Below are 27,888 nucleotides of genomic sequence, written 5' to 3'. Positions count from 1 at the left end.
CAACTACGAAATTCAGAAATACACCAAAGATATTATTTTTAAAATTTACTTTCGTTTAGACAGTTGATTTTTAGATATTCTAAAAAATTATAAATACTGAAATATACATTTCCTGGTCTTCAGTCCTGAAATGTATTATCATTTAGAAATTTAAAGATACGTCTTGTTAAAGTAGTCCAATGCAAGTTTACCTTTTTAAAAAATTTACCTTCATATTTTCTAAGCATAATAAAAACCAAACAAATCGGAAGATCATACATATGTTAGAAAAATTGTTTTATTGAGATATTTTTTGCCCGCTGGTACAGTGTGTCACTATGGATATACATATATATAATTGGGGTTTTTATATGGTAATTAATTATTTTATATTTTGCTTACTATGATCATAGAATATGTATGTTTTAGTTAATTTTGCATTGTACATACATATATGCACTCAGAATTGTACATGTTCGAATATTTACATTTAAATTAGTACATGTACCACTAGTGTGGTGTTAAATAAATAATAAATTAGCATAAAGCAAAAGGCTTATTGAAAATGTAAAGGGGAGCTGATTGCATGACTTTCTCCCTAAGATTATGAAATGCGCTCTCTGGGCGACGACATTTTAGTGGTTTCACACTCATTTTATGTTTAATAGTATATAACATTACGTATAGCTTTAACTAGATAGAAGAGTGTTCTCAAAATACGATAAGACACCACTTGGGTTAGTGAGGGTGTAAAAATAGAACGTAAATTGCACTAGGCCTTAGATTTAGACATAAGCTTAAATTGTCACGAGCTGGAACTTGAATACAGGTACGATTTAGCAGCGGTCGCGATTGTTGTACGCCTTCACCTTGGCCACGGTGCACTCGAGGGCGGCCCGAATGTCGGTGAAAACGGGCACGCCTTGCCTTTTGGCCAGGTCGATCAGGTACGACCGTCCGCGATTATAGTCCTTGATGGCCGCTACAGTCAGCTGAAAGAGGGAACCCAGTAGCTATTCAGATAAATCTGGTTTAACCATTTTCATGGTGGAAGAGACCGCCCTGAGTGTGCAATACTTTTTAACATTCTGCTGCACCTTTGAAAAGAACTATAAATGAATTATTAATAACATACCTTTTCACCACCTAGTACACAGTCCTCGGGCAGCATCTGAACCGCCAGAACAACGTTGTACATAAGACCAATGCAATGGGCGGCCAGGGTCATGGGTGCCAGGGAACGGGTCTCGTTGCTGATTACGAAGAGCAGGACTCGACTGGAGTCCAGGAGCGATGGGTTGTACAGGCTCTGGCGGACGGCGACCGGCGGCAAGGACCAGCTGAGCGACTCCTCTGCCACCGTCAGCTCCTCCTGCTCCACCAGCTGCAACTGATTCCCTTTGCACTTTCTGCGAGTGCGCACAAAAGACCTCTGATGCTGCAGCTGTTCTTGCGGTGGCGCTGTTTGCTGCTGAGTGGCACCATCCTGATCCTGATTTTGAATCATCTGCTGGATACTCTCATGCAGCGCCGGGGTGTGAAAACTAACACTCTTGGACTGTAGATAGGGGACAGCCAAATCTTGACGCCATTTGGTGCGGAGGACACAACTTCCGCCTAGGTAGACATCCCGGATATCCAAACCACCACCACAGCAGAGCGCATCGCCGGCACTAGCTATTGAACTGCTACTGGAGAAGACTGAATCATTGGAGTCACTCTCCTCCTCTTCGGCAGGCACAACCACGGATGTAGTCAACGTGTTCGCCTTGGTCTCTACCGTTTTTGTGGTGATTATCTCGGTCGTCTCGATAGACTCCACATTCAGCATGATCTGTGGTCGGAGGCTTTTACCCAAACTGCTCGATGCAGTGGGCTGGGGAGAGGAAGTTCCACTGTCCCTACTGCGACTCAGTTGCTCAAAGAGAGTATGTCGTTCCAAGTCGGGACCGATTCCACTGCTGCTGTTGGACGGAACACTGGCGTTGCTCGACGTGCGCGAAATATTCTTGCTGGCCGAGTAGTAAATATCCACATCTGGAGCTGAATAAGCAAAGGTAAACAAAATTGATTAATTAATTATTAATGGACCACAGGGCAAATACCAACCATTGGTGAAGTAAACCTGCGGTGGCGGCACATTGGTGCCCTTAATGGGCGAAATGCATCCGCTTTCGTGGATCTCCTGCTGTAGGACGGACAGATACGCCGAGATCACACAGAACAGATCGAAGTCAATGAGCTCCTGGCTAGGCAGGGTGGTCTGGCTACAATTGCCAGCATCGACATCCACCGCTACTGTGCTGTGCGTTTGGAGCAATTTCAGCGATTCGCGTTGGTTGATTATGATCTTAGTTAAATTGTCTAAATTAACTAAACTCTGAGCATAGCCTAGAAATAAGAGAGCTCGTTTGCACTGTTCCACAGTGAGCAGATCGTTTTGCGGGTTTACGCGATCAAAGGCGCCGCGAACGGTACTAAAAGGGAGATGTTGCTTAATATATTCGATTGGCTTTTAAGTCTGGCGTACTTACTCTAAAATAGAAGATATTTTGGACGGTGGATCTCTGATGCCAGATAGGATATCCTTGGTGCGCTGCAGACCCAATGGTATGTTATCCAATACGGGCAGACCGCGACGGGAGACCAGCTCCTTAAGTATCAGCTGGTTGCGATTCAAATCGAGGTATTCTCTAGGGTGAAACGACGAAGATTTTAATTTTAAAAGTTAATAATCATAAATAGTTCTTATTGGTAACGTTACACAAATAGGTAAAGCTACTTGAGTCATTTCACGTGAATACTGACACAAAATTTGATTTACATATACTCGTATTTAAGTTCGGCAAATTACTTTCAGGTAAAAGAGACACATCTTCTGCTCGTACTGAACAACAAACATTGGAGGCATTGTGGGGCACGTATTAAATTACAGGAATACACATAATTTTTTAAGGTGATATAATTTGGAGTCTGTTACTATTACTATGTTTATACGACAGGAATCACGATTTCTTAAAAGCGTGATATAGAAATAACCCCTGTTTATACGACACATGTCATTTCGTTATTTGCTTTCGGTAGAGATGCCACACGTGTAAAATTTGGTATTTAGTCTGGTCACACTTTACAAAATGTAAACAAACCAAACAATGCGGTGGATTAACAACAAATTCTTCATTTACAATCGTCAAATAAGAACCGAAAAATTAATTTTCAAAGTTACTGAGTGCTTTTTGGGCACTAATGCAAGAGCCAAAGAGCGTTGCCACCTGGTCTGCATAGCGTTAAGTTGGTTGCGCACCACAAATTCACGCTTTCAGGCTGAAATCATAGTCAACTTTCATGTGTTGTCGAATTCACGAAATGGTGTCGGCTGAAAGCGTGAAATGATCGTATAAACGCAGTATATGAAAATTTCAAAAGAAACCAGCCGTTGATTTCGGTTTGCTTTTTGAATGTATTAGTTTTTAGTTTATGAACTTTGTAAAATGTTGATTGGTAAAACAAAGAAACAAGGTGCACAACTAAACAGATAGATGCTTAACATTTTATGTATCTTTTCAAATACCGGAACGTTTTTTTCCAATTCTTTTTTATACCCTTGCAGAGGGTATTATCATGTCAGTCTAAAGTTTGCAACGCAGTGAAGGAGACGTTTCCGACCCCATAAAGTATATATAACCGAGTCAATCTAGCCATGTCCGTATGTGCGTCCGTTTCTATGCAAACTGGTCTCTCAGTTTTGAAGCTACCGGGGTGAAACTTTCCCAAAAGTCGTCTTTTTTTATATACAAGTCGGAACCAGCGAGATTAGACAACTACATCTTATAGTTATATATATATATGTCCCATAGGAATAATCGGAAACACAAATTTAAAAAATATAATTTTTTTACGCTTGGAAATAGCATTTTTTAATTAGTTCTCAATTTTGAATTTGATTGTATTAAAATATAACTACCATATTATATAGCTGCCATAGAAACTATCGAATAATTGGTTGGAAAAAAATGTGAAACAAATTATAACTTCGGTGTTTTTTGACATATTATCTTATACTATTGGGGATGCCTTTTTTGTATTTTTAGGAATTTTGATTTAACCGGTTTCAAAGAACCGGTCAGAAAAATAATTAAATAATTATTTTTTAGGCTATCAACAATGAGGAATGGCAAAACTTGATGCTTTACATAAATCAGTACTTACTGCTGTGAAATAGGCTCATTAAGGATCTTCTGATTTGGTTTATACGGATGCAAAACCAACACCAGCTGCTTGCAGTTTTGACCCGCTATGTGTGCCGCCTCGATGGCACCAGCAGATGCGCGTGTTTCCGAATCCATAACGAAGAATAATACACGGGCCTTTTCCTTAGCTCGATGCTCGAGCTCGATAAGATCGGGCGTCCAATCGGATACTTGCTGTTGGTCGGGGAAATCGGAAATTGAGTAGGGTTCTTACAAATCGTATGATCTAGGGCATACTCACTGGATTGTAAAATGAAATTCCCAGCTCCTTGAGGGCTGGAATGGCAACGTCGGCTCTCCAGGTGGTTGGATTACAAGAACCGCCGAGGAACACCTCAACGGGCTCATTGCTGGCATTCTTCTTTTTTTTGGTATCATCCACACTGCTGAAGGACTTGGTACTCCTTAATTCGGTTCCATGGCTATCCGGCTTTTTGGTGCTGTAGGCAGGTGACGTGGTGGTCGCAACTGGGGACTGCAGGTGTTGCTTGGAGGTGATGGCAGGATCATCATGTTCCGGGAGCAGTAGACCCGAGGACAGAGTCTGATAGTCGCAGTAGGACGATTGATTCGAAATTGTTGAAGCTCTAAGGATCAGAAATTAACAAGGATAAACATATTATGTTATACAATTTATATATATATATATTTATAAAACCATTGTATTATATATTTTTTTCTCAAAGCTTACCTGAAGCGTTTCAGATCCGCGGCTAGAACACAAAACTGACCGAAGGTCAAGCCATTCGCCTGACCACTTCCTCCCTTTCGGGCCACTTTCTTGGCAGTCTGCAGCATTTCACTAACTGTAACAAAATAAATAAAATAGATATCAAGAGAACATAACTATTTTCGTAACTTACTCTGCTTTTGGCTAGGATGGAAGCTTAGCTCGTGGAAGAGTTCCTGTGTTCGCTCGTCGGGCACCACATTGCACCTGGCCTTTGCTCGCCATGCATTCAGAACTTCTCTGTAAGAGCCAAAGGAGGAAAAAGGTAAGCGGGGAGCTAAAAAATTGTATCTTTGTTGATGATTTAAAATAGAACTGCCCTGAAGTAATCCTTTATTGATCGCTTTATGGGCCTTTTACAGAATTTATCAATTTATTGGCTACTAAATAAATTTGTTAAGCATATAACTAAATTCAAATTATTGTAAATTTTCTTAAAAAATATATAGTATACGTAGGTGTTCCAAAAAAGACTGAATAATCACAATTGCATAAAGTTAAAAACTGCTTGATTTAATTGATCACGTTGTGCCGTTAACACGACTATTCTTAATTTTATAATACATACAAAATATTATATACATTAATCAAGTAATTGGCAAACTTTATAAATTTTAAAGCAGCGTTTGTCAAAATTGATCATTACGTTCTTGAATTTATTTACAAACCGGCAAGGCACTGCTGCTGTTAATTTATTACTATACAAAAGGTCCAAATGCATCAAGCCGGAAGATACTTCAATAACTTGCATCCTTATATAGAGGGATTACAGCAATGAACACGTCCAGGGACGTATTTACTGAACATATTCTGAGCTTTATAAAGTATACATGTATAGAAATCACTTTAAATCAGAATAGTACGCCAGTCACGTTTCTCGGCATACACATGTTTTAAAGCCACCAATTTAAGTCATGGAAGGGGGAAAGGAAAAAGCAATGCAGAAACAAATCTAAAAAATATTATAATGTAAAACTATTACGAGATTTCTGAGGCAGCTGCGCCAGCTCCTTCTGTGTCTTCGGGCTCTCGACAAGAAACCGCCGATGATGACGCCAGCAGAAGCAGCAAAGCCATTGAAAATTTCATTGTTTTTGCAATGGAAATGTGAATGTCGCGTATACGTAGCGTATGCCAGCCACAATGGGAGGAAAACAAATCGGAACGGGATGGCGAGTAGCTATATGGATAATATTTATCATATATGTGAACAAAACAGAACAGAATTTTGCGTCGCAGTTACTTTATTTCCATTTTATTTCGTAAAATTTTTTGTCCTTATTTATTTCACTTGGTTTGAGCTTGTAATGGAAAGCGCGAATACCATTCATCTGCAATATATTCCTTATATTTATTAATATATATTTTGCGTCGTTGACAATTTGCACAGCACACAGAAAAGACAAAATATTGTAATATTATGCGTAAATTGCTTTAAATACGTATTTTTTTACGCTTTTAACACATGCTATTCAGAATAGAGACTGATCAAGATTTTAATACATTTGGTTTTGAGCTGGGCAGTATTTAATGGATGGCTTATCAATGATAGAGAGAGAAAAACATGCAGTATTCTGGGAAATGACGTCAAATCAAGTGACAAATATAAGTCATAAAAGCAATTAAAAAGCTGTGCTTCAATCCATACAAAAATCACAAAAAAAAATTCATATGTAAATGAATTTTGTTTCGTTACCTTTTTTTTATTAAAAATTCCTATTCCTAAATTTACTATTATATATATATAATTATTTTAGTTGAATAATCAGTGCTTCTTCCAATGAATACAAGATAGATGAGGTTCTTTTAATCATATCTGAAAAACTAGAAAATATCTAAAAAAAAAAAGGTGATATCCGAAATTACAGTACAATTTATTTAGCTACTAATATGCTAATTAGTATTTTCCTTTAGAAAAGCGTTCAGCGCGATTTTTATACCCATTACGCGTAGAGTAAAAGGGTATATTGTATTCGAGAAAATGTATGTTACAGTACATTTGATCGTTTTAAGTTTTATAGTTTATACGGACAGACGGACTTGGCTAGATCGACTCGGCTAGTGATTCAAGAATATATACACTTCAAGGAGTCCGAACCGCTTCCTTCTGCGTGTTACATACTTTCGTCGAATATACATAGTATAACCGGACAAATTGAATTAGATTTACTTTAACGTTGTTTAAAGCAGTTACCTTTATATTCTAAGCTGCTTATTTTCCCAAAACATCTCAAAATGCTCCCAATATCTGACAACGCAGACCGTTTGGCTAGGAGACAACACAAGACCAAGTGCAGGCGGCGGCCAAACTCGTCTAGATGCCAATTACATGACTGCATCAACCGACTAGGCACGCCCACATCCTCACATCATTCACTAAATTTGGCCCGGCCTCTCTGTTCGTTATATTTTGATCTGGTCTGGCCTTCTATTTTTGGCCAGCTTCTGCCTCTGTTCGCCTCTGCCCCTCTGTGTGGGTGAAGTTGAGGCATATTTGCCAAGCTTTCGTGTTTTTGGAATTTTCATGGCACACAGACGCAGCAGCCGCAGAACTCATGCTTTGTTTACCACAACAGAAGAGAACCAGCGATTTCCGATCCATAAAGAGAAAGAGGAACGGCCGCCAGTCAATAATCAAATTTGGCTGTTGAAATATTTCCGGAAGATGTGAAGCATATATGGCACACGAGGAAGTGCAACTCCAATAAAACTGACAGATACTCGTGTTGACCATAAACTGGAATGCGCTTATAGGACCAGTTTTAAATATTCAATTTCTAAAAGTCTGCTAAACGATTTTGGCTTTCCCGAGCCCCAATATGAGAGATAACTTTGAAAGGAGCTCAGACTACCTGTGAGGTCTTTTTCGATTCGATAAAGTGACGGCATATTTTAGAAAGCCTACTGACATTTTTTAATTTTATCTGTAATAAAACCTAAACAGCTAATAGGACCATCAAAGTTATTTCTTTGGTACCCATCGCATCACTTTTAACACCGTTTTGCAATAAAGTGAAACATTTTTTCTAAAAAAGATAATACCTCTGTAAAACCTCTGCGTTTTTATTCAACGTTTGAAAAGATGGTAAAGCCAACTGAAATTGACATTATTCAAAGGAAGAAGAAAAATTGTGTAATTCTATCCAAAGATAGACAGGTTACAGGTTATATTCGGGTGATTCACAAGCTTTTGTGATGAAATTGTGGAACCAGATGGATTCTTAGAACACGGCGTGATGAGCTCCTAAAACTGCGACGAAATTTAGTGGTAAACAAGTTTGGCGTTCTCATTTTTATGCTGACCAACCGAGTTGAATAACAAATAAACAATGTATTTTCAGCTAAGGGAAGAGAAGGGGCCAGAAGAAAAGGTACGCAAAATTGTCGAAAAGATTATAAGAGGGCCGCCGGGCTACCGGAAATTCGTACTGACCCATTAACAAAAGGAAACAGATAAGGTCGAGGTAGGAAACCCTATCTCACTTCTACTACATGGCCTACGTGGGGAAGATAGCATTATAACATTCTACTTGAACCAAGACAACGCCATCTATAACTAGCCTATCTGTCGATTACCAATCCAAACTGCTTAAATAAAATCCTCGTTTGTGTTCACTTTCCAGAGCCGTGATTCATCTAGCAGCGCAATTAATCATGGCTGATTAATTTTCTATATATATTTGTTTTGTAAATATACTGCAGTTTATGAATGACATTTTGAATGAATTATGCGTAATTTTATTAACGGACCTAAATCTTTTAGAAGTGCTCTATAGAAAAGCCAATCAGTTTTGAAGTGTAAAATTGTCTACGTTAATTTTATATTAATATTTATTGACGTACTTATTAGCTTAAAAATTCGACAGTGCCTATACCTATTTTATTCAACCAACCTTTCTTATCCAAATTATATATTATATAAAATATATAAACATATTAAATAAAAAACGAACAGACTTTGCCAAATTATGTATATACGTATAATATATACCAAGATAATATAAAAACACTTGAAAACAAATTTGTAACGTTTTTAAAATGTGTAATAAAAATACACCCCGAATATTATATAAAATTTTTATAAATAATATAAATATTGCAATGAAACTTCGAGTGATTTCTTTAATGCAAAAGAAGTATAGGAGGATTTTTGAAATCCACTTTTTCCAGTCAGTCGCCATTTCCGCAAATATTAAATAGACTTTTCCAAACACATCGCTTGCAAAAATGTTGCCCTGGGCCCAAGCTGAATGACGTAGCGGTCAATGTTCGATCTTACAGATACCTATTAAGAAATGCATTTGTGAAAATGATTTCATTGACCCACGCTTCTCGTCAAGTGCCTCATACATGAGTAATAAACAATTTTCGAACACAATTGAACAATGTGACAAAGTGTACATTGAACTCGGTGAGTGAGAAAGGAAGATTAAGTGCTGCTAGTGGCAGAAAAAAACAATAATACCCACGTTACCTGCATTTGGTAGTTTGTAAAATAAACGAGGAAGAGTTGTTACGATGTCTCAGTAATGGCAAAAGGCAACAAAAACTATAGTGACTAATCGTATATGTATTTGCATTTAACAGCTAAATCAAGCGCAAAATATTTGCGTACTTGTTAATAGAACACATGTCAAGATCTCGCGGATTAATCAGCAGATATCTATGAAAAGTTGGAGACATTTTTAAAGAGAGGTGTGTTCCATAGTACACTCAAACAATTTGATGTACGAAAAGAATAATCAACAAAAAACTATTAGTTAACAGTCAACTTTGTATCGCCTTCCTTAAACACTGTATTTGGTTATAGCGTTAAAAACCAAATATGGTAATGGTAATTGGTAATCTATCAGTTTTTAATTGCTTAGTACGAATACATTTTTCAGCACTTATTTTCTTATTTTCAGTCAAAGAACTTAACTTCACAAACAAAAGTTATGTCAAGATCGGACAATGCCTTCGCGATTAATACAACAAGTTAAATCCATGAAGCATGAAAAATTTGGAGTGCTTCCGATCTTAAAGAGTCCAAAAAGAATTTTATTTTGTGGCAGGCCGAAGTAGTACATTTTTTGCAGTGTATGTTTGCACAAGACTTGGCGACCTAACAAGCACACCAACACACACTAGCTCTCTGCCTCTCTGTTGGTAACAGGTAGAGCGAGATGGCAGAGAAAGAGAGGGCGTCGGTAGCCGAGGGGTGGGCGGGGGTTAGGTGCAGCTTGCTCGACGACGACTCGTTTCAATACAATCACACAGGCACCACCACCACTGGCACATTTCGCCCGGCAATAATCGATGATGAGGTCATAACTAATAATAAAAATGACGCTTACTCACCAGAGTAAAAATCCAAACAAAGAGCGCCACTCAAAGAAGAGACATGGCAAAGAGAGAGCAAACAGCTGTTTTTGGTGGGCCGGCCAATGCGAGTCCAAAGCAATCTTTGCAATACATATCTCATCTATTTAATAAGCGTTATCTGCTGTTATCTGGTAGCTTCTTTATCAATGAACTACCTGGCGTCATCGCAGAGTCTTTTGAACTTTCTGCAGATGTTCCGCTGTTTATCTAAATCCGTGCTCACTGACATTTATCGCTAATGATACCGCCGCATCACCAAGAGAACTCATGTCAATAAATCAGACGCCTTATACCACTGACCTGGTCAAGAAAAATGGTATAATAATTGGGTATGGAATTTTATCGCCTGCTTCCTTGAAGTTCGCCAAATAAGTTACACCGATGTTCCGGTTTTTGGACAATTAATTGTGTTTGAGTAGGCAGTGCAAATTTGTTGGGATGGCAATCGCCCAAAGATACGAATGTTGGAAGAAGGAAAGGTTTTTAAACTAACGGAAAGTAATGTAAGCTTACATTTACCTTTTTTGGGATGGCTGAACAAAGAAACTATAAAAGTGATCAAAATATTGTTTGTGGTTTACATAATATTCGTTTTTCCTTTACAAATAACCACTAAGAACCCTGCCATAAAAAATAAAAAAATTGTTTGCCATTAAGTACATTATTCTTTATGGATTATCCTAGAATAGTTTAGAAGTCTAATTATTCTGCGGTTTCTGTTTTTAAAAGGAGTCGTTTTTGTCGGGTTCTGACGATTTTCGCCTACGTTTTTACCTCTGTTGACCAGCGACTATTTAAAGAGACTGGGCAATCAGTTAGACCATCGCCTGCAGAAGAAGATAAAGCGTCATCGTGAGTATAAGAATCTGTTTAGTTTTTAAGTTGTACTCCTCATATCTTTTCTTGTCCAGAGTCGTTGTCCTATAACCCTTCATTTTCGCTTTATTCTGCTCGTCTGCTCGGCTTGTGACATCAACGTTTATTTTTATAGCTTCACACTTCACCATTCGTGTTTCGTATTTATATATTTTTTTCGCCCTCTCCCCATGTTTGCATTTATTTATTATTTATTCGATTGAATACCCTATTTGTAGAGCGCCATGATATCACTGGCGAGCAATTTGTTTACCTTAGTAAACACTTCGCGGTGATCGGCTGGAATTCCGTCCAAATGGTTGGAGGCCAGACGAAAAACGTATTGCCCTGTATTGGCTAAACTAACTGTGTGATTTCCAATCTTTTTGAATTTCTGGAGAGTACAATGTGATTTTCACTATCGGGCTGGCATCTAATCTAATCTAAAAGCAACTTCTGATGGCTGAACAGAGAGGAGTCGTTCAGAACAGTCGATCGGTGTGCACGGAAAGCGATTCAGGCTGGCGAATGATCGAGATTCGATCATGCTCCAGAAAAAGAACATGTATATACGCCAAGAAACAAGGAAAATTTAGAGCTCGGCTTTCCCTGGTAAAAATATTTACTAGCAATATAAAAAGAGTGATAACTCAACAATAACAAGATTTTACATTTTCAGCATAAACATTTTTTTAAGAAAAAAAAAAAAAATATATGTTGCAAGTTTTATCAAACCAAGAAGCTTTGCTGGGTGTATTTTGGGTAAGAGTAAATATATTTTTAAACCCTTGCAGAGGGTATAATGATTTCAGTCAGAAGTTTGCAACGCAGTGAAGGAGACGTTTCCGACCCCATAAAGTATATATATTCTTGATCAGCGTCACTAGACGAGTCGATCTAGCCATGTCCATCTGTGCGTCCGTCCGCCTGGCCGTCCGCTTCTACGCAAACTAGTCTCTCAGTTTAAAGTCATCGGGCTGACACTTTCTCAAAAGTCTTCTTCCTATTGCAGGTAGTATATAAGTCGGAACCTGCCGGATGGGACAACTATATCTTATAGCTCCCATAAGAACTATCGGGGAAAAAATTTAAAAAAAATATATCTTCGGTCTTTTTTAACATAGTACCTTCTAAGCTTGGAAATAAAATTTTTTGATTAGTTTTGAATTTTGAAATAAAGCTTATCAAAATTTGACGACTATATCATATAGCTGCCATATGAACGATCGGAAAATTAATGGTAAAATAATATGAAAAAATGTTATCTTCGGTGTTTTTTAACATATAACCTTCTAAGCTTGGAAATAGCATTTTTTATTTGTTCTGAATTTCGAAATAAATTTTATTAAAATCGGAAGACTATATTATATAGCTGTCATAGGAACGATCGGGAAACAATTTATTTACTAAAGTTGATTATTTCTTATAACTGCAAGGGTATGCAAACTTCGGTTTGCCGAAGTTAACTTCCTTTCTTGTTTTAAAATAAATTAAATTGCTCAAAAGGGTTTTATCAAGCGTGTTACTGTTCTTATACCCTTACATAAGAAGATTGCAATACAGTAAGAAAGACTCCGATCGCATTACTTATATTTATTTTTGATCAGCATCATTAACGAATCGATCTAGCCATGTCCCTCTTCCATTTCTGCGCAAAATGGTTTTTCAATTTCAAAGCTATCATCATATCAACGCTTCAAAGTTCCCATAGAAATGCTCGGAATGCTATCTCAATTTAAGCTGCAAGGGCTGCAAGAGCTTCCTTTTTTGTTGAAGTACACAATTTCCGGATAAAGTTGTGGTTCTCCGCTTTACAAACATGTGGATACCCTGAGGTAAACAATTGTGTACCCAGAGTTCAAGGGAGGCGTATATTTTCTTTTGCACAAAAAGGCATTAAGTAATAAAAATAAAGTGTACCAAAAATAAATGATGTCGAGGAGCTTTCGCTTGAAAATATTATTTACACCGATGTTTCTTCCAATGGGTTTGAGGTAAATCCGATATCCGCGAGTAGTGTTACACACCACAAACTTAAGTTTTTAAAGTTCGAGTATAAAGCCGAGATGCAGGCGACACGACTGCTCATTGGACGAACAAATGGGCAACTGATTTGCTTTTCTTCGTGTGAAATGCTTCTTGCTGCCGCCTTCCATTTCGTTCAGTTTAGCTTTTAAATCGCTCCTACAGACTGCAACTTTACTTAGCGCTCGATGAAAATCCCATTATGAGAAAATTGCCCGCCCGAGCTCACGAACTTTTGATGTCATGAAGAAACAAAAGTCAGAGTGGATTATATTAATAGGAATTACAACGCGGGGTAGGGGCGGCGGGCCAGAGGACCCACATTTATTTAATATTGTGTTAAATTACTAATTAAGCGTGCCACTCAAGCGGAAAGGGGAACTTGGGGAGCAAACTGTTACGGACGGTTGCCGATGGCAATAATGATGATGGTGACGACGGTGATGTCATGAATTATCGTTTTCTGATTGAAAGTATCGAGATAGGGCCGACACCCGACGACCATCGTGGCTCTCTGTGTCGGCCTAGAACAAAAGCCCCGCAAAGGCTGCGTACTGTCACCCTGTCAGTTCGTCAGCCCATCAGTCCCTCAATCAGTCAGTGTGTCAATCAGCCGTCCACATGCTGCGCCGAATGAAGTTGTCATCGACACATTTAGTCGCTATCGATTTACTCCCACTTGAGCACAGTGCGTATGAGGTCAACATTTAAAAAATAAATAGGTTACATATTTCGGTCGACTAACAAAGAACCGATAGCCCAGATCGAGTCGATAAAAGCACACAAACCCAGGGTACCGAGTACACAAATTGGTTTTTGCGCAAAGACACATCTGTGTTCATATGACAAGTGAGTACAAAAGGCAAATGTTGGGAAATGTGAGTCAGTTCGAGGGGCAAATTTAAAACACTACTTTCGAAAATAGATGCTTCTGATCAGCTTGCTTGGTAAGGTACTTGTAAATGTATTGTCCTAAACATGCAACGAAGCCGTTTTAAAGTTGATTCTATCTCATTTATAATTGAAACATTTAAGCCACACAAAATGAAACCAAGCCATAAAATTAAATTCTAAGCAAGGAAGAACGCCATCGACTATCAGATACCCTCTGTCTGCTAAAGGGAGAAAAAGGGGAGATAGAGATAGTCAAGCAGCAAAGCGAGATTGTAAGCGCCAACTACCCACGATTCCAATATATAGTTATGTGGGCGGCAGACAGATTTAAACTTTGTGGGTGTTAGTGGGCGCGAAAACTTTTTTGGGTCAATCATAGGTTTTGAAGAAAACAATATATGTATCAGTTATCATTTTTTTCTAGCGTAGGGAGCTAAGAAACATACATATCTTAAATCTCAAACATCTAGCCTAATAATTTCCGAGATCACAGCGTTCACTCGGGCAGACAGACATGGCTATACGGACTCAACCCTCTGATCAAAAGTATATATGCTTTTCGTGATCGGAGAACCTTTTCGATTACATACTTTTCTCCAAAAACAATATTTCCTTTGACTCTACGAGAACGGTATAAAAGTTGAACCCTGTTTGCCGTTTCATCTTACCTCTTTGTGGTCTCTTAAGACTTGAAGGCTTTTGACTATATATTTCTACAAAATATTTTTGCTTTTCAAAGTGTTTTCTTTGCGTTTTAGCTGTTTGTTGTGTTTGATTTATAAATTATGAAGTGGCCCCAGTTAAATGGCCCTCAAAAATGCACACTTTTGACATTGGATGGTGCATACTATTTTTAGAACATGCCCGCGTAAACATATCGACTGCAAACCGAGTAAATAAGCGTACGTAAACCATAACAAAAGAAAATTTGCTCAAGTGCTTTTTAGTTTGCAAATCGAAATTTAAAATGGCCGGGGCATGGCACTGAAACTAGTCAAACTCCGCTCGTTTGACCGTGAAAATACCGCAAGTGCTAAGTGAATGATCTTTAGCCAAGATCATCATAAGCTGATGCAGCTCGTTGGCTGCGTCAGACACAACACTTTAGGGGTGGCCACATCACTTGGGTCGCCGCCAAGCAAAATAAATGAAAACTTGGCTTTAGGAAATGCCTACAAAGTCTTTTGATGGTGTCATCAATGGTTTTGATATGGGTCTTACATCTATCCCCTTCTGGCATTACCGGGAAATCAATAGGGAAAACGTGGTTGTCGACCCTTTCAGACTTTGTTACATTGCGGACTTCTAGGAGGGGACGGCCTGCACTAGTCTCTGATTTCACCCATCTGCAATCTGCATTCTGCCGCCCAGTTTCTTGTTATTTTTAAGCGATTAGCTCAGAGCTACGGGATATTTATGTTTGGCACTGGATGTGTTTACAGCTCACTGCTCTCTGCAGTCTTTCAGTTGCAATTAATTGTTTACAGCACGTTTCTTAATTATGTCGACTGAATAATTAATGCCAGCATTGGCTTAGCCTGTAAATGCACTTCCCAGCACGTTTATTGCTATTTATTTGCCAACGTGCCGCAGTTCCGCAATGAGAATTGAGTGAGAATTGGGTGTGAGGGTAGTTTCCTAATTGACTTCTCCCGATTTCTATTGGCGGCATTTTTTACCTTACGTCGATTGCAATTGTGATGAATGGCTCTGCAGAAAAGTGTTAAAGAGATACATCTGCTCGATTAAGAGTTTCTGATATTAAATATAATACGTAAGAAATAACTAAAAACGTTAGTTAGTTTTAAAAACATCTCTACACAAAAAATCTTCCCTCGCAACTTGTTTATGACATAATAGTAAGCTGTGTCATTAATTCTAAGAAAAACCCTTGACTGGAGATTTAGCCCGGTCACATGCGTTTTTATTGTTAGTGATTAGGGCGCAAACAGTTAAAACATTTCTAAAAATACAGAAACTATCATTCCTCATAAATGGAAAATATTGTCAAGCAACCGGAAATGGGGATAACTTTGATTTAATATTTTTTATTTACATGTTACCGAATAAATGGCTTTTGCCATTTGTGTTTAATATTGGTCAAGTCATAAATAAAGCAAAGAAATAGACTTATATATGTGTATATGAAGAAAAAATGATAAATGCACTTCACGTCCAGCGAAATAACAAAACAATAAAGGAGAAGGCACCTAAACAAGACAAATAATGCTACTAGAATAATTGACAAAGAATGCGGCATTTGGCTGAATTGAAGTGCCTTGATAAACTCATCATGGAGACTTTTGCCCGGTCAGTGCCTGAATTATGGTTGCAACAATAATATTAAATTAAGGCGAAATAAAAGCAAAGCCAGAGCGTGCAGCTCTTTTAATTGAATTTTTCTGCGACCACATAAAGTCGTTCATGAACGCGGCGGTCCATGATTTATGAGTCGGAATTAGTCGACGCTTTTTTATCCATCTCAATGGGGCGAAAAATGGCCAAGCCTTCAGTGCAATACTCTGCAAATCGACAGCACGTGTGTCGCACACAGTGATCTGTAAATTGAGTGTGTCACGAAGAAGGTCAGTCTACAATAGATCATGGCTAAAATTAGGTTTCAGCCATAACATCATTGGCCACGAAGACGGTGGGAAGCGGCAGGGCGATAGCCACATAGCCAGGCATCCGCCGAATCGAACTTTGCTCACACCCCGCAGGTAACTCGATGGGCCTGGGTGCGGTTCTTCGGGACGAATTTGTGGCAGGATCTAGTTTTCTTTATTTTCCTTCGACTCGATTTTGACGACTACCTGGCGGGCAACGAAATAACCGGTCTCCAAATAAAACAAAGCCTGTGGGATTGTGGGAGACAATGATGCCCTTAGGATAGCCGCAATTTACTGAAAAGTTGCAAAACTATCTCCAAAATGAAAACCAGTTCTATCTCTATTTTCAATATTACACCTGCAGGGCATCGCTTGTTCGTCACTATGCCAATTATTAAAACTTCCAGTGCTGGAGGCAATGTGCTCAATAAAAACGTTATAAAAGTGACAGTTTGCTGCCTTATTTACGACTTTATTATATGCAAATTGAGACAAATATCCAATCTACAGCATGTACCCGATAGCAGCAATCGCACTGGATCCTCGGTGCTGGCGAGATCGTGTTTGCAGCGCGCCTGGCATTTTAACGCTCTGTTATTAGTTCGAATTCCACTTCCAATTCCAATTGATGAAAAGAAAACAACTAAGTACGTGCAACACACGCGCTGCTGTGTACGGAGACAACGAAAATAAGCAAACAAAACGCAAGGCAGTGCACAGAGATCAAGTTCAATGAATTTTCACACAGTGACAGCCACGGAGACCAAACAATTCCGGGGAGAGGTGGTAATTTATTTAATTGAATATTGTTCGTTCTCTGCTTTCGCGCTTTTCTCGCGCAATATAAATATAAATACATCAGTCTAAAATAACGATGACAAAATCTCTCAAGAACGAGCGCGCCAAACGGGACGGAACGCAGTTCCCACAGGCAAAGGGGCGTGGCAGGTCGTGACGCCCATAAATCTCTGCCAACGGCGTATTGAACCTACCGGACAATGGCTAAAATGTGAATACCCTAAAACGCGAAACCAACTGGCTTAGTGTCTTGGTTCATGAAAGAGGAATGCGTTCAAATGCCTCGGGTGGAGAGCGAATCTAAAAACTGTTCCCTGAAGTTTTCCTGTGCCTTAGCCGTGGTTTCTCTGCATCGCCCCAGACCGTAAGCTTATTGAACTGCCAATAATATTTATGCCGATGGATTGCCTTCTTGGTGGCCTTGCGCAAGTGCAGGCAGCTCGACCCCTCAATTAGTCAGCAATGGATGAGAATGATGAATGGGCAAACAGCGAAACAAAATTTTGTTTGTATCCTTGACCTTTAGTTTCTCCTCCCGTCTAAATATTTACCCACAGCATAAATCAACACTTTACCTTGCAAGGGATGGCGTTTACTAGTTTAATGCAAATTCTTGCTTACTATCGAGGCTTACATTATTGGTGATGGAAGTGCACTTCGTAAATGAATACAAACCACGTTTCTTATTTCAATGGAAGGAAGGCGTACACCTTCGTAGTTGGAACTTTCACACAGTTAGTTGCTCGTTAGTAAGTGTGTTAGTCAGTTAGTAAGCCCCGAGCCGAACTTAGGAAAGCAAACGGAAAACATACCCAAAAAACATTTGCGTGATCTGCGCGGGCGTCTGGCAGACATTGTGGACGTTGAGGGTGCGTGGGCGCGCGTACAGCACTCCGGCGGGGGTGAGGGGGGGCAGGACGGCCTCATGGAGGATCGCCGACGTCGAGTTGCTCCGGATGGTGGTGTACGCTCTGTAATGCGAGCTGGCCGAGGACCGCAGCTCCACCGAAGTGGTGGTCGTAGTGGACTCCTCGACTCCGTCGCCCTGGCCCGGGCTCGACGACGCCCTGGACAGTGGCTCGGACTCCTTGTCGCACTCCGGTTCCGTCTCCTTGTCCACCATTAGGCGGTGGTGCCGACTGAGGGGGGTTGCGGGCGGCATCGTGGTGGCTGGCTTGGGGCTGGGGACCGACTGCTTGGCAGAGCGCAGTGCGGTAGTGTTCTGGCCACTTGGCTTCTTGGCCCGCTTAATGGTGATTCCGGTGCTGCTGCCCCCGTGGTTTACCGAGCTGTTATTACTGGTACTGGCTGGATTTCTGGCATAGCGATGTTGCACGCGCATTTTGCGTAGACCTCGTGTTGGGAGCCCTTGGTTCAAGGCTTAGCGTTCGAATATCGCCCGTGCTTTTGCATTCGACAGTCTGTTTTTTCGCGAAATGTCTTGGCCATCAGCATAACTTGTCCGTTCCGCGCAGTCGACTCGCCGGCAACCACATTTCACGACGATGGTGCGACGCCGCTTTCACTTTCCACTGAAGAATTTATGTGAAAATAAACAATGTTCAAAACTCATATAGAAAGAAAAAGCAAACAATAAATGTAATTCAAATGCAGCACCAGCGTTTGCTAGGCGTCTGTGTGAGTTCCTACGGCGACTTTCGTCTGGCCAAAACAGGTCCGGACGTTTTGTTTTCCCTTTGCTTGCTGCTGCGGGTGGCTGCTCTTTGGCGAATATTTATGCAAGAACATACATCTTGAGGCATTACGCCCTGCACAAATCAAACGATCTTCCGGGCGAGAGGGCGCGGGCGAGTGTGCGTATAAATTTAGAAATGATTTTATGCGGCGCACAGGCGCGGTTTATAGGCAGTCGAACGGAAGTCGGCTAAACAATATTCGTGTACTTCAAGAGAACTCAACGGCGCCCTCACACGAGCACACACGCAGGCGACGCTCACCAACACTCATGCAACGCGGCCGACGGGGCGTATACGCAACGTTGTTGACGCGGCGAATGAACGCAAGCGAATGGGGCGCTAGCCTGCGGTCCACACGAGTACTTCGAGCCCCGATCGCCTCTGCGAAGAGAGGAGAGCGCCCCGAGTCTGAGAGGCCGAGCGAGAGACAATGCCGAAGAGAAACGCTCTCTTCCTGCTCAGCACACGCTGAAAGCAAACATCTATCAATCAAAAGGCGAAAGCTTGACCAGCACCGCACTGAAGTACACCCGAAAAAATCAGAGCCAATCTTGGGATCGATTTGATCCCAAGTAAGTCTCACGAGTATATTGGTTAAAACGCCCTATAAGACCCCGTATATCGGCTTTCGTAGTATTTGACCTAAGCACCAACTAGTGAGGGGTTTTTTCACACTAAATAGCGTCAGCTTGACACCTACACAGGGGCATATTGATGACGATTTTATTGCGTGTAGGAAGAATCCCCCAAACTCACCTTGCGCGTGGGCAGCTCTCGATTGTCCAACAATGTTTTGGCCGGGGAAAAAAAACAAACTCACGCGGCGCAAAAAGTCTACCCAAATCGATTACACCAAATGAAGTGCCAGTAATTGGGTTTGCCTAGCCAATTTATAATAGTAAATGTACTATTAGTTACACTTCTAGTAAAAAGTATCTAACAGATATGGGGTGCGTCTCTGGATAGAACTGAAACATGCCTCTCCCACTCTGACGCCCAAATCCTTGAATTTTGCTCATGTGTGAGCAAAAAAAGCCTAACTGAAATGGATTGTTCTTGTCAGTACCTATCGATTGGCCTAAAAAACGTTTTTTGGTGGGGCTTTACAATCTCGCTGCCTGTACATCTCCATCCCTTGTCCTCTTCTCTCCGCTCTCTATAGCGATATCGGATGGTCGAGGCACTGGACATTGGCTTTCTTCCTTATTTTTGTGCTTGAATAAAGTGGTACACAAGCCTTTCAAAGCCAAAAGGCCTAATCTATCCTATCTACAGAGGTATTTGTGTTTCCTTATTTTTTTATTAGAACTATCATATCTTAGATTTTAGCCACAGCTTTAGAAATGTGACAATTATTTTGGAAACCGGACTCTTTCTTCTTTTTATTTTTGGCGTTTGCGTATTTGACTTCCTGTGGCTTTGCTATCTGTACTGTATTACCATACATTAGTTCCAGGGCAAAGTAGATCAATTTGGTTAGGTTCGGATACCATATTTTCATACATCTTTGGTAAGGAACGATTAGTTTGCTAAAAACCTTACGATTTCTCAAACGGACTGTACACTCGAGTGACTAATTTGACTTGTTAAAACCGATGTGCTCCCAATTTCTAATTATTGCGCTTACTCATGGTCGAAACAATGTGGACATAGATTGTACTGAAGCAAAAGTATTGTGACTAATAATGGGAATCCCACTTCCTTTGGCAATAAAAGGTCTTAAGGGATACCAGGTTAATGTAAAATCCGCAATGGGATTAGGAGCGCGTGTAGGTGTACGAAATATTAAAAAGGTGTACAAAATCTTTCAAAAAAAGTTTTAGAAAAAAGAGGGCGTTGCTAAAAATTATAATGTACGTCAGAGTTTGCTCTTGGCACTTGCTTGGTTTTGCTTCGATTGCGAAAGTTCAAAAAGATTTGCGCACATGTCCAATACGTTTGTTTCATTTTTATACCCTTGCAGAGTGTTTACTGATTTCAGTCAGAAGTTTGCAACGCAGTGAAGGAGACGTTTCCGACCTCACAAAGTATATATATTCTTGATCAGCGTCACTAGACGAGTCGATCTAGCCATGTCCGTCTGTCCGTCTGTCCGTCCGTCCGTTTCTACGCAAACTAGTCTCTCAGTTTTAAAGCTATTGGGCTGAAACTTTTCCAAAAATCTTCTTTCTATTGCAGGTACTATATAAGTCGGAACCAGCCGGATCGGACAACTATATCTTATAGCTGCCATAGGAACTAATGGGGAAAAAATTTAAAAAAAATTATATCTTTGGTGTTTTTTAACATGTAACGTCCTAAGCTTGGGAATAACATTTTTTAATTGGTTTTTAATTTCAAATAACATTTTTTATTTGGTTGTGAATTTCGGAAAACACGAAAAAAATATATAAAAATGTCACATGGTGTTACTAAAGTTCATTATTTCTTATAACTGCAAGGGTATACAAACTTCGGCTTGCCGAAGTTAATTTCCTTTCTTGTTCGATTTCGGTTTCTTTTTGTTATTATTGTTCCCCTGTGCTGGCCAAAAATACTCGAATTTGCACGGCATTACCGAAGATGTTGTCATAGACGCGCCTTTTAAGAGCATTTCGCTATGATGCCATTCGGGTTATCTCGGGTTATATAGTGGTCATAAATCCATCTAAGCCTAATTAATTCGCCGTGGGTTGAAACAAGGTGAAAACATGTAATTTTCGGTTACGGATAATCGCGGATTACACGAAGCACATAAAAAAATATTATTTAGTTATCCCACAATTGTGAATTGCGTTGAAAATAAATACCTGAACACCTAAAACAGTAAAGGTGAAATTGGTCCAAAATATTAAATGTATGTTTAAATTATTGTAAAACACTTTACAGAATTAGAATTATAAATCGAACTTATTTTAAATAAATAAAAATGATATATCCCTGATAGCTATGTACCCGAACAATTTGCAGACCTTATAAAGTGGTCGTAGAAGCAAATCGGTTTTCTCGACTCCCGACTCTCGACTTATCTGAACGTCACAAAATGAAGCTATAAAGTGGCAATACATGGTTAGCTTTGATTATTGTATTAACTGTTAAGGCTTTGTTATGGATAATATTGGAAAATTTCACCTCAGTTTATCGAGTCGAAAAAGACTTAACAGAGAGTCTGGTCCCTGTCAAAGTTAACTCTCACATTAAAGCTCAAGAAAGCCGAAATCGCTTAGGACGGACTTTTTCTGTTCGCTAAATGTTAGTCGGCATTCGAGAACCGGCCCTTAGGTACATATATTTGTAAAAGAAGCCTGCATACTAGACTGCTCTCATTTAAAGAGCAGTGTACAACATTTTGGTGTATTCACTGAGTTTTATTGCGAGTGAAAGTTGTATTTTCCAAAAATAAGTTCCATTAGATGTCTCGTTTACTTGAGTTCCTTCAGATTTTAGTAGCCAACCAAGTTATCAAACTGCTTCTACGGAAAAGGACACGGCGTTTGTATACCCTTGCAGTTATAAGAAATATTCAAATGTAGTAACACCATGTGAAATTTTAAAGGATTGTTGCTGACTTTAGTGATAGAGTAGTGCGATTTTGATTAAATTGAATTCAAAATTATATTCCCAATATTATAAGATATTATGTCAAAAAGCCCTAAAGCTATAATTTGTTTCATATTATTTTTCCACCAATTTTCTGATTGTTCCTGTGACAGCTACATGATATAGTCGCCCGATTTTGATAAAATTTTATTTTAAATTCGTAACTAATGAAAAATTGTTATTTCCCAGCTTAGAAGGTTATATGTTAAAAAGCACCAAAGCTATAATTTGTTTCATATTATTTTCTTACCAATTTTCTGATCGTTACTGTGACAGCTATATGATATAGTCGTCCGATTTTGACAAAATTTAATTCGAAATTCAAAACCAATTATAAAATGTTATTTCCAAGCGTAAGGGATTATATGTCAAAAAACACCAAAGATATATATTTTTTTTAAATTTTTTTCCCCGATAGTTCTTATGGGAGCTATAAGTTATAGTTGTCCGATCCGGCTGGTTCCGACTAATATACTACCTGCAACTGAGATACTACAGGGTTGCCCATATTCGACGGACCCATCTGACGACGCCATAACTTTTGAAAGAGATGTCAGATCGCTTAATGACATACCGCGTTTGAAGCGTCATTCCAAGCAGATTTTTACCATGGAACAAAACACTCCACGCGAGCGCCCTTAAATAGTTGAAATTTACATTCAACAGAACAAGTCAATTGTGAAAACTCAACGTGCTTTTAAAAAATTAAAAAATGTGAAAAGTGCGCCTTCTAAGAACACCATTAAGCGTTTATACGAAAAATTTACGACTGGTGAGGCTCTTTCTAATCCGAAGAGGCCAAATAAAAGTCGACCAAGGCGATCGGACGAGAATATCGCTGCCGTACGAGCCAGTGTTGAGATGTCCCCAAGAACATCCCAAAAACGCCGTTCTCAGCAGTTGGGCATGGCTCGGTCCACTTTACAACGGATTTTTCGCGTTGATTTGCATTTGTTCCCGTACAAAATTCAATTGACGCAAAGATTGTTGCTTACGAACAAGCCTCGTCGATTGGAATCGGCGCAAAGAGTCATCGAAATGGCCGAAGATGACGATCAATTTTGGAACAAAATTATCATGTCCGATGAACCCCATTTCACATTGAATGGGACCGTAATTAAGCAAAATTGCCGTATTTACGCCACTGAAAATCCTGAGAAGATTCAAGAAGTGCCTCTTCACGACGAAAAAGTCACAGTTTGGTGCGGCATTAGTTCGAAAACGGTCATTGGGCCGTTTTTCTTCCAAAATGAAAATGGCCATGCTGCTACCATCAACCAGGAGCGTTATCGCGACATGATGACCAATTTTGAGATGCCAATTATTCGTCGAAAGCGTATGAGGCAGTTCTGGTTTCAACAAGACGGCGCTCCACCGCACACAAGTGGCAACAATCGATTTTCGGAAGAAATTGTTTCCGGGCCGTTTGATGTCGAAAAGTGGCTATTTGGACAGGCCACCGCGTTCGCCCGATTTGACGCCGCCTGACTTCTTCTTGTGGGGATATTTGAAGTCAAAGGTTTACGTTAACAAGCCAAGCACCCTAGAAGAGCTCAAGGACAACATTCGTGAAGAAATAGCCGCTATTCCGGCCGAAATGTTGGCGAAAATGATGGAAAATGCTGCAAAAAGGGCACAATACGCCATCAACGCCAGAGGCGGCCATTTGAAAGATATCATATTCAAAAATTGATGTAAACAAATCTACTTGGAACAAATTAAATGATTAAGATTGCCAACCGCCAAATTTTTATTTTTTTCTTTGATTTAAAAAAAAAAAACATGGGTCCGTCGAATATGGGCAACCCTGTAGTTTGCGTAGAAACGGACGGGCGGACATTGCTAGATCGACTCGTCTAGTGACGCTGATCAAGAATATATGTATTCCTTGGGGTCGGAAACGTCTCCTTCACTGCCCTGCAAACTTCTGACTGAAATCATTAAAAAAAACTAATAACTCACTGAACCGTGTATAAACTGAACAGTGAGCGCACTACCCGCCAATACTGACATTTACTCTCATTCATTGAAAGCTGTGGAGGGGAAATTGCACTTTTGGGTGCATTTATGCAGACGTCTCAGTCAGATAACTTTGAATTTGCATAGGTACCCCCAAAAAAAGTCATTAATATCAATATATGAGTCAGGATGAGGATCCTTATGGGATCACATTGACATTTGGCAGACGTTTTTAGGAAAAATCTCTTGCGTCACAAAAATGCACAGCGCTAGCTCATATTTATTGGCCACGAAAGTTTAATAGTTTTATTTATTTTATTTGAAAACTGAAAATTCCAAAAATCAACATTCTTTTTACAATTGAGGAAATTGTGCCATGATAATATAATTGAGCATGCACAGAGCTTTTTAGTAAAACAAAAACTAATTATAGAAATAATAATAATTTATATTATACAAAAAAAGGTAATCAATTAGCGGCTGTCTATCCTCACCGAAAACTATTTTTGATATTACTTATGGCAGCTACATATGAGAAAGTCATCTAATTTTTTTTAAAGAGTAGAAGCTAATATGTCAAAGAGCACCAAAATAATAATTTTTTGTAATTCTAAAAAAGTATTTGATCATTTCTAAGCGCGGTACAGAATATGGTGGTCCGATTCGCAATAAAAATTAAACTTTTGTGAAGTTTTCATACCGATATCCTTAAAACTGACAGACTTGTTAGCGTAAAAAACGGACAGGACAGCTAGATCGACTAGTGATGCCGATAAGAATATGTACATACTTTTGGGATCGGCAACGTCCCTCACTGCGTTGCATGCTGCGTTGATGATGATTGGGAAAATTATACGAATTATTCGCTCCTATTTCGGTATACAACTTTTTTCTAATACACCAGAAGTACGAATTCAACTAGAAATAAAATGGCTTCTGTTTCAACGTCCGCATATACTTTATATTGTGTTATATGCATATTTATAAAGTGTTGCGCCTGTTCTTCACTACGTATTTATATTTAGCAAACGCATTACTCTACATAAAAAGTTGACCCTTTATCAACTCTGTCTTTCCGCTTTAACCGTATTCACTTTTGTTTATGATTCCGCTTCTGATAAGCCTCAGTCGATCGTTTTTGGAGCTAACATACGGACAACAATTCAATCAAGCTACCATCACAGACACACGCATTGACAGCCAAGCCCAGATAAGGAAATGGTTGGATAACAAAAGGCTACAGATAATTCAAATCGCAAACACTGGGAAGCATTCGAGTTACCATTTGTGATATTTGCTCTTAAGTCAAAAAAAGTTTATCGCTTGCAAACAAAAACGACCTTCAGTACGGATGCCTTTGGTTTACCTAGCCAAAATGTCGCGATTACTTATTTTATACATATATGTGTATACGAATGTATACGAGACATTTGAAAGTACATTTCAAATTTCCTTCTTGGCTTCCTGGTTGTTACAAGTAAGTGCTGCGTAACTGCTTATCTTTTGTTTATGCAAAGGTACAACAGTGTATTAAACACAAACTCAAATAATTAACGTCAAAATAATGCAAACACCCTTATATTTGGTTTTAGCAAACAGTAAATCAAAATAAAACATTGTGTTAATATTTCCGTAATTCGTTTTTTTAGTAAAAATTAAACTTAAATTTACTACTTCTCCGATAAATTTACCTCAGTTGTAAAAACAGTACGCATTGCAGGCATGGCAACCTTTGTTTTGGTTGCTCGATATGTTACCCTACTCGCAAAAATCGACAGTTTCCTTGCTTTTTGGCGCCAGCTGTATGTCCTCTTGTACTCTTTTAGTTTGTTATTGCAATATTCTTTGAAATATATGCATATAATACTATTCTCGTGTACTTTTTAAACAAATACTACGGTAGCTAGCCGAAGTAAACTTCTAGATTAATTCAGCTTTGACGCAAGTACTGCCAAGATAAGTAAGGGCTGCGACCGTTAGGTCCTGTTCAGCTTATCTCCAAGCACAATCCAAATGGATCCAAAATTTAACAATTGATTCACACCTCCGCAAGGTGAAGCAAACTTAGGAAAATAAACTATAATTTTTAACTCGCGCATGGCAAACGCGCGGAAATAGGCGAAAAACGAAACGAATCCAGCTAACGGACCAAAAAGCTTAGGTCATTGACCAAAAAAAGATATAATATTGTAAAGAGTCTGAGTTCCGCTCTCTTATATCTCTTAACGCAGCTAGCACGTTTTTACTTGTGTGCGTGTGCGTGCAGAGGGAGCTCACACACGCTGTATGAAGAAACGATTCTGTTATTTTCCTTTGCAAAAGCTACAAAACTAGTTGTTGTTACTGCCTTTGTAGGGGTACCGGAGAGACGCGCTTACGTCATTCATAATAATAAATGCGCAAAGAGAGCCCAGAACGAAACAACAACACTGAGAGCACAAGAGCAATCTTGTCATTGTTGTGTATAAAATTACCTGAGGAATAGTTTAACCATTTTGTGCATTTTGCGCTGTCTCTCCGTTGCTTTGTTTAATCAATTTTCACGCGGCTCCATTGTTTTGCCCCTTTTCCTGTCTCTTCGACTCTTGTGCAACCGCTTCACTTGACGCGTGTTAGGGAATAAAAGAACAACTTTGGGTTTATAATTTAGCAAACATTTCAATTGCTTTTGTCACATCTTAAACATCCAACTGTTTACGAGAATTTCTCTGTTGCATTCTCTTCGGCTTCGTTTTTTTTACACCTAGTGGTGGAACAGCATCGATGTTTGCCACCGATTAATCGATGTTTGTATTGATGGTCTGCTCAGACAGAGGGTGCTGCTGCAACAGCGAGGTTCCTGGCAATTCGTTGGCATATTGGGAGTCGGAGCAGCATGTGCCCTAGGATGCTGCTAGTGTGCAGAACGAGATGACCAGGAATAATGCTTTAAATTAACAGATTACATTAATGAAAACATCAGTTGATGTTCCCTTCCCTTCCCTAAAAATGGAATAAGGCGCACACTTTTCATCTGCACTGGGCTTGGGTCGTCCCCTGCATTTTTTATATTTCGTTTTTGCATGTAAGATGTATGTATTCTACGCAATGGCGCAGGCAATCCGTGGTTGCCAGCCCTGCTATAATTTAGCAAGGACGCAACCCGCGTT

General features: G+C 39.4%; 1 protein-coding gene across 8 annotated transcripts; it reads right to left on the bottom strand.

Moving 5' to 3' along the window:
• Positions 1-259: 259 nt before the first annotated feature.
• Positions 260-27,462, bottom strand: LOC108036752 (uncharacterized). 8 transcript variants are annotated; one of them, XM_017113075.3, is made up of 10 exons: positions 27,214-27,462; positions 18,317-19,036; positions 5,093-5,199; positions 4,921-5,035; positions 4,471-4,816; positions 4,189-4,403; positions 2,514-2,672; positions 2,089-2,456; positions 1,115-2,022; positions 260-971 (listed from the first exon to the last, which is right to left on the bottom strand). In XM_017113075.3, the coding sequence occupies exons 2-10, from the start codon at positions 18,844-18,846 to the stop codon at positions 816-818; spliced, it is 2,904 nt and encodes a 967-aa protein (XP_016968564.1). In that variant the 5' UTR covers positions 18,847-19,036; positions 27,214-27,462; the 3' UTR covers positions 260-815. The 8 variants fall into 8 exon arrangements, with proteins under 8 accessions (XP_016968564.1, XP_016968566.1, XP_043950502.1 ...); XM_017113077.3 differs by lacking the exon at positions 27,214-27,462 and adding an exon at positions 19,463-19,508; XM_044094567.2 differs by lacking the exons at positions 18,317-19,036; positions 27,214-27,462 and adding exons at positions 5,942-6,139; positions 6,203-6,228.
• Positions 27,463-27,888: the final 426 nt, after the last annotated feature.

This window comes from Drosophila biarmipes, chromosome 2L (genome assembly GCF_025231255.1).
Source record: "Drosophila biarmipes strain raj3 chromosome 2L, RU_DBia_V1.1, whole genome shotgun sequence".
NCBI classification, from domain to species: domain Eukaryota; kingdom Metazoa; phylum Arthropoda; class Insecta; order Diptera; family Drosophilidae; genus Drosophila; species Drosophila biarmipes.
This window is presented reverse-complemented; position numbering and strand designations above follow the sequence as displayed.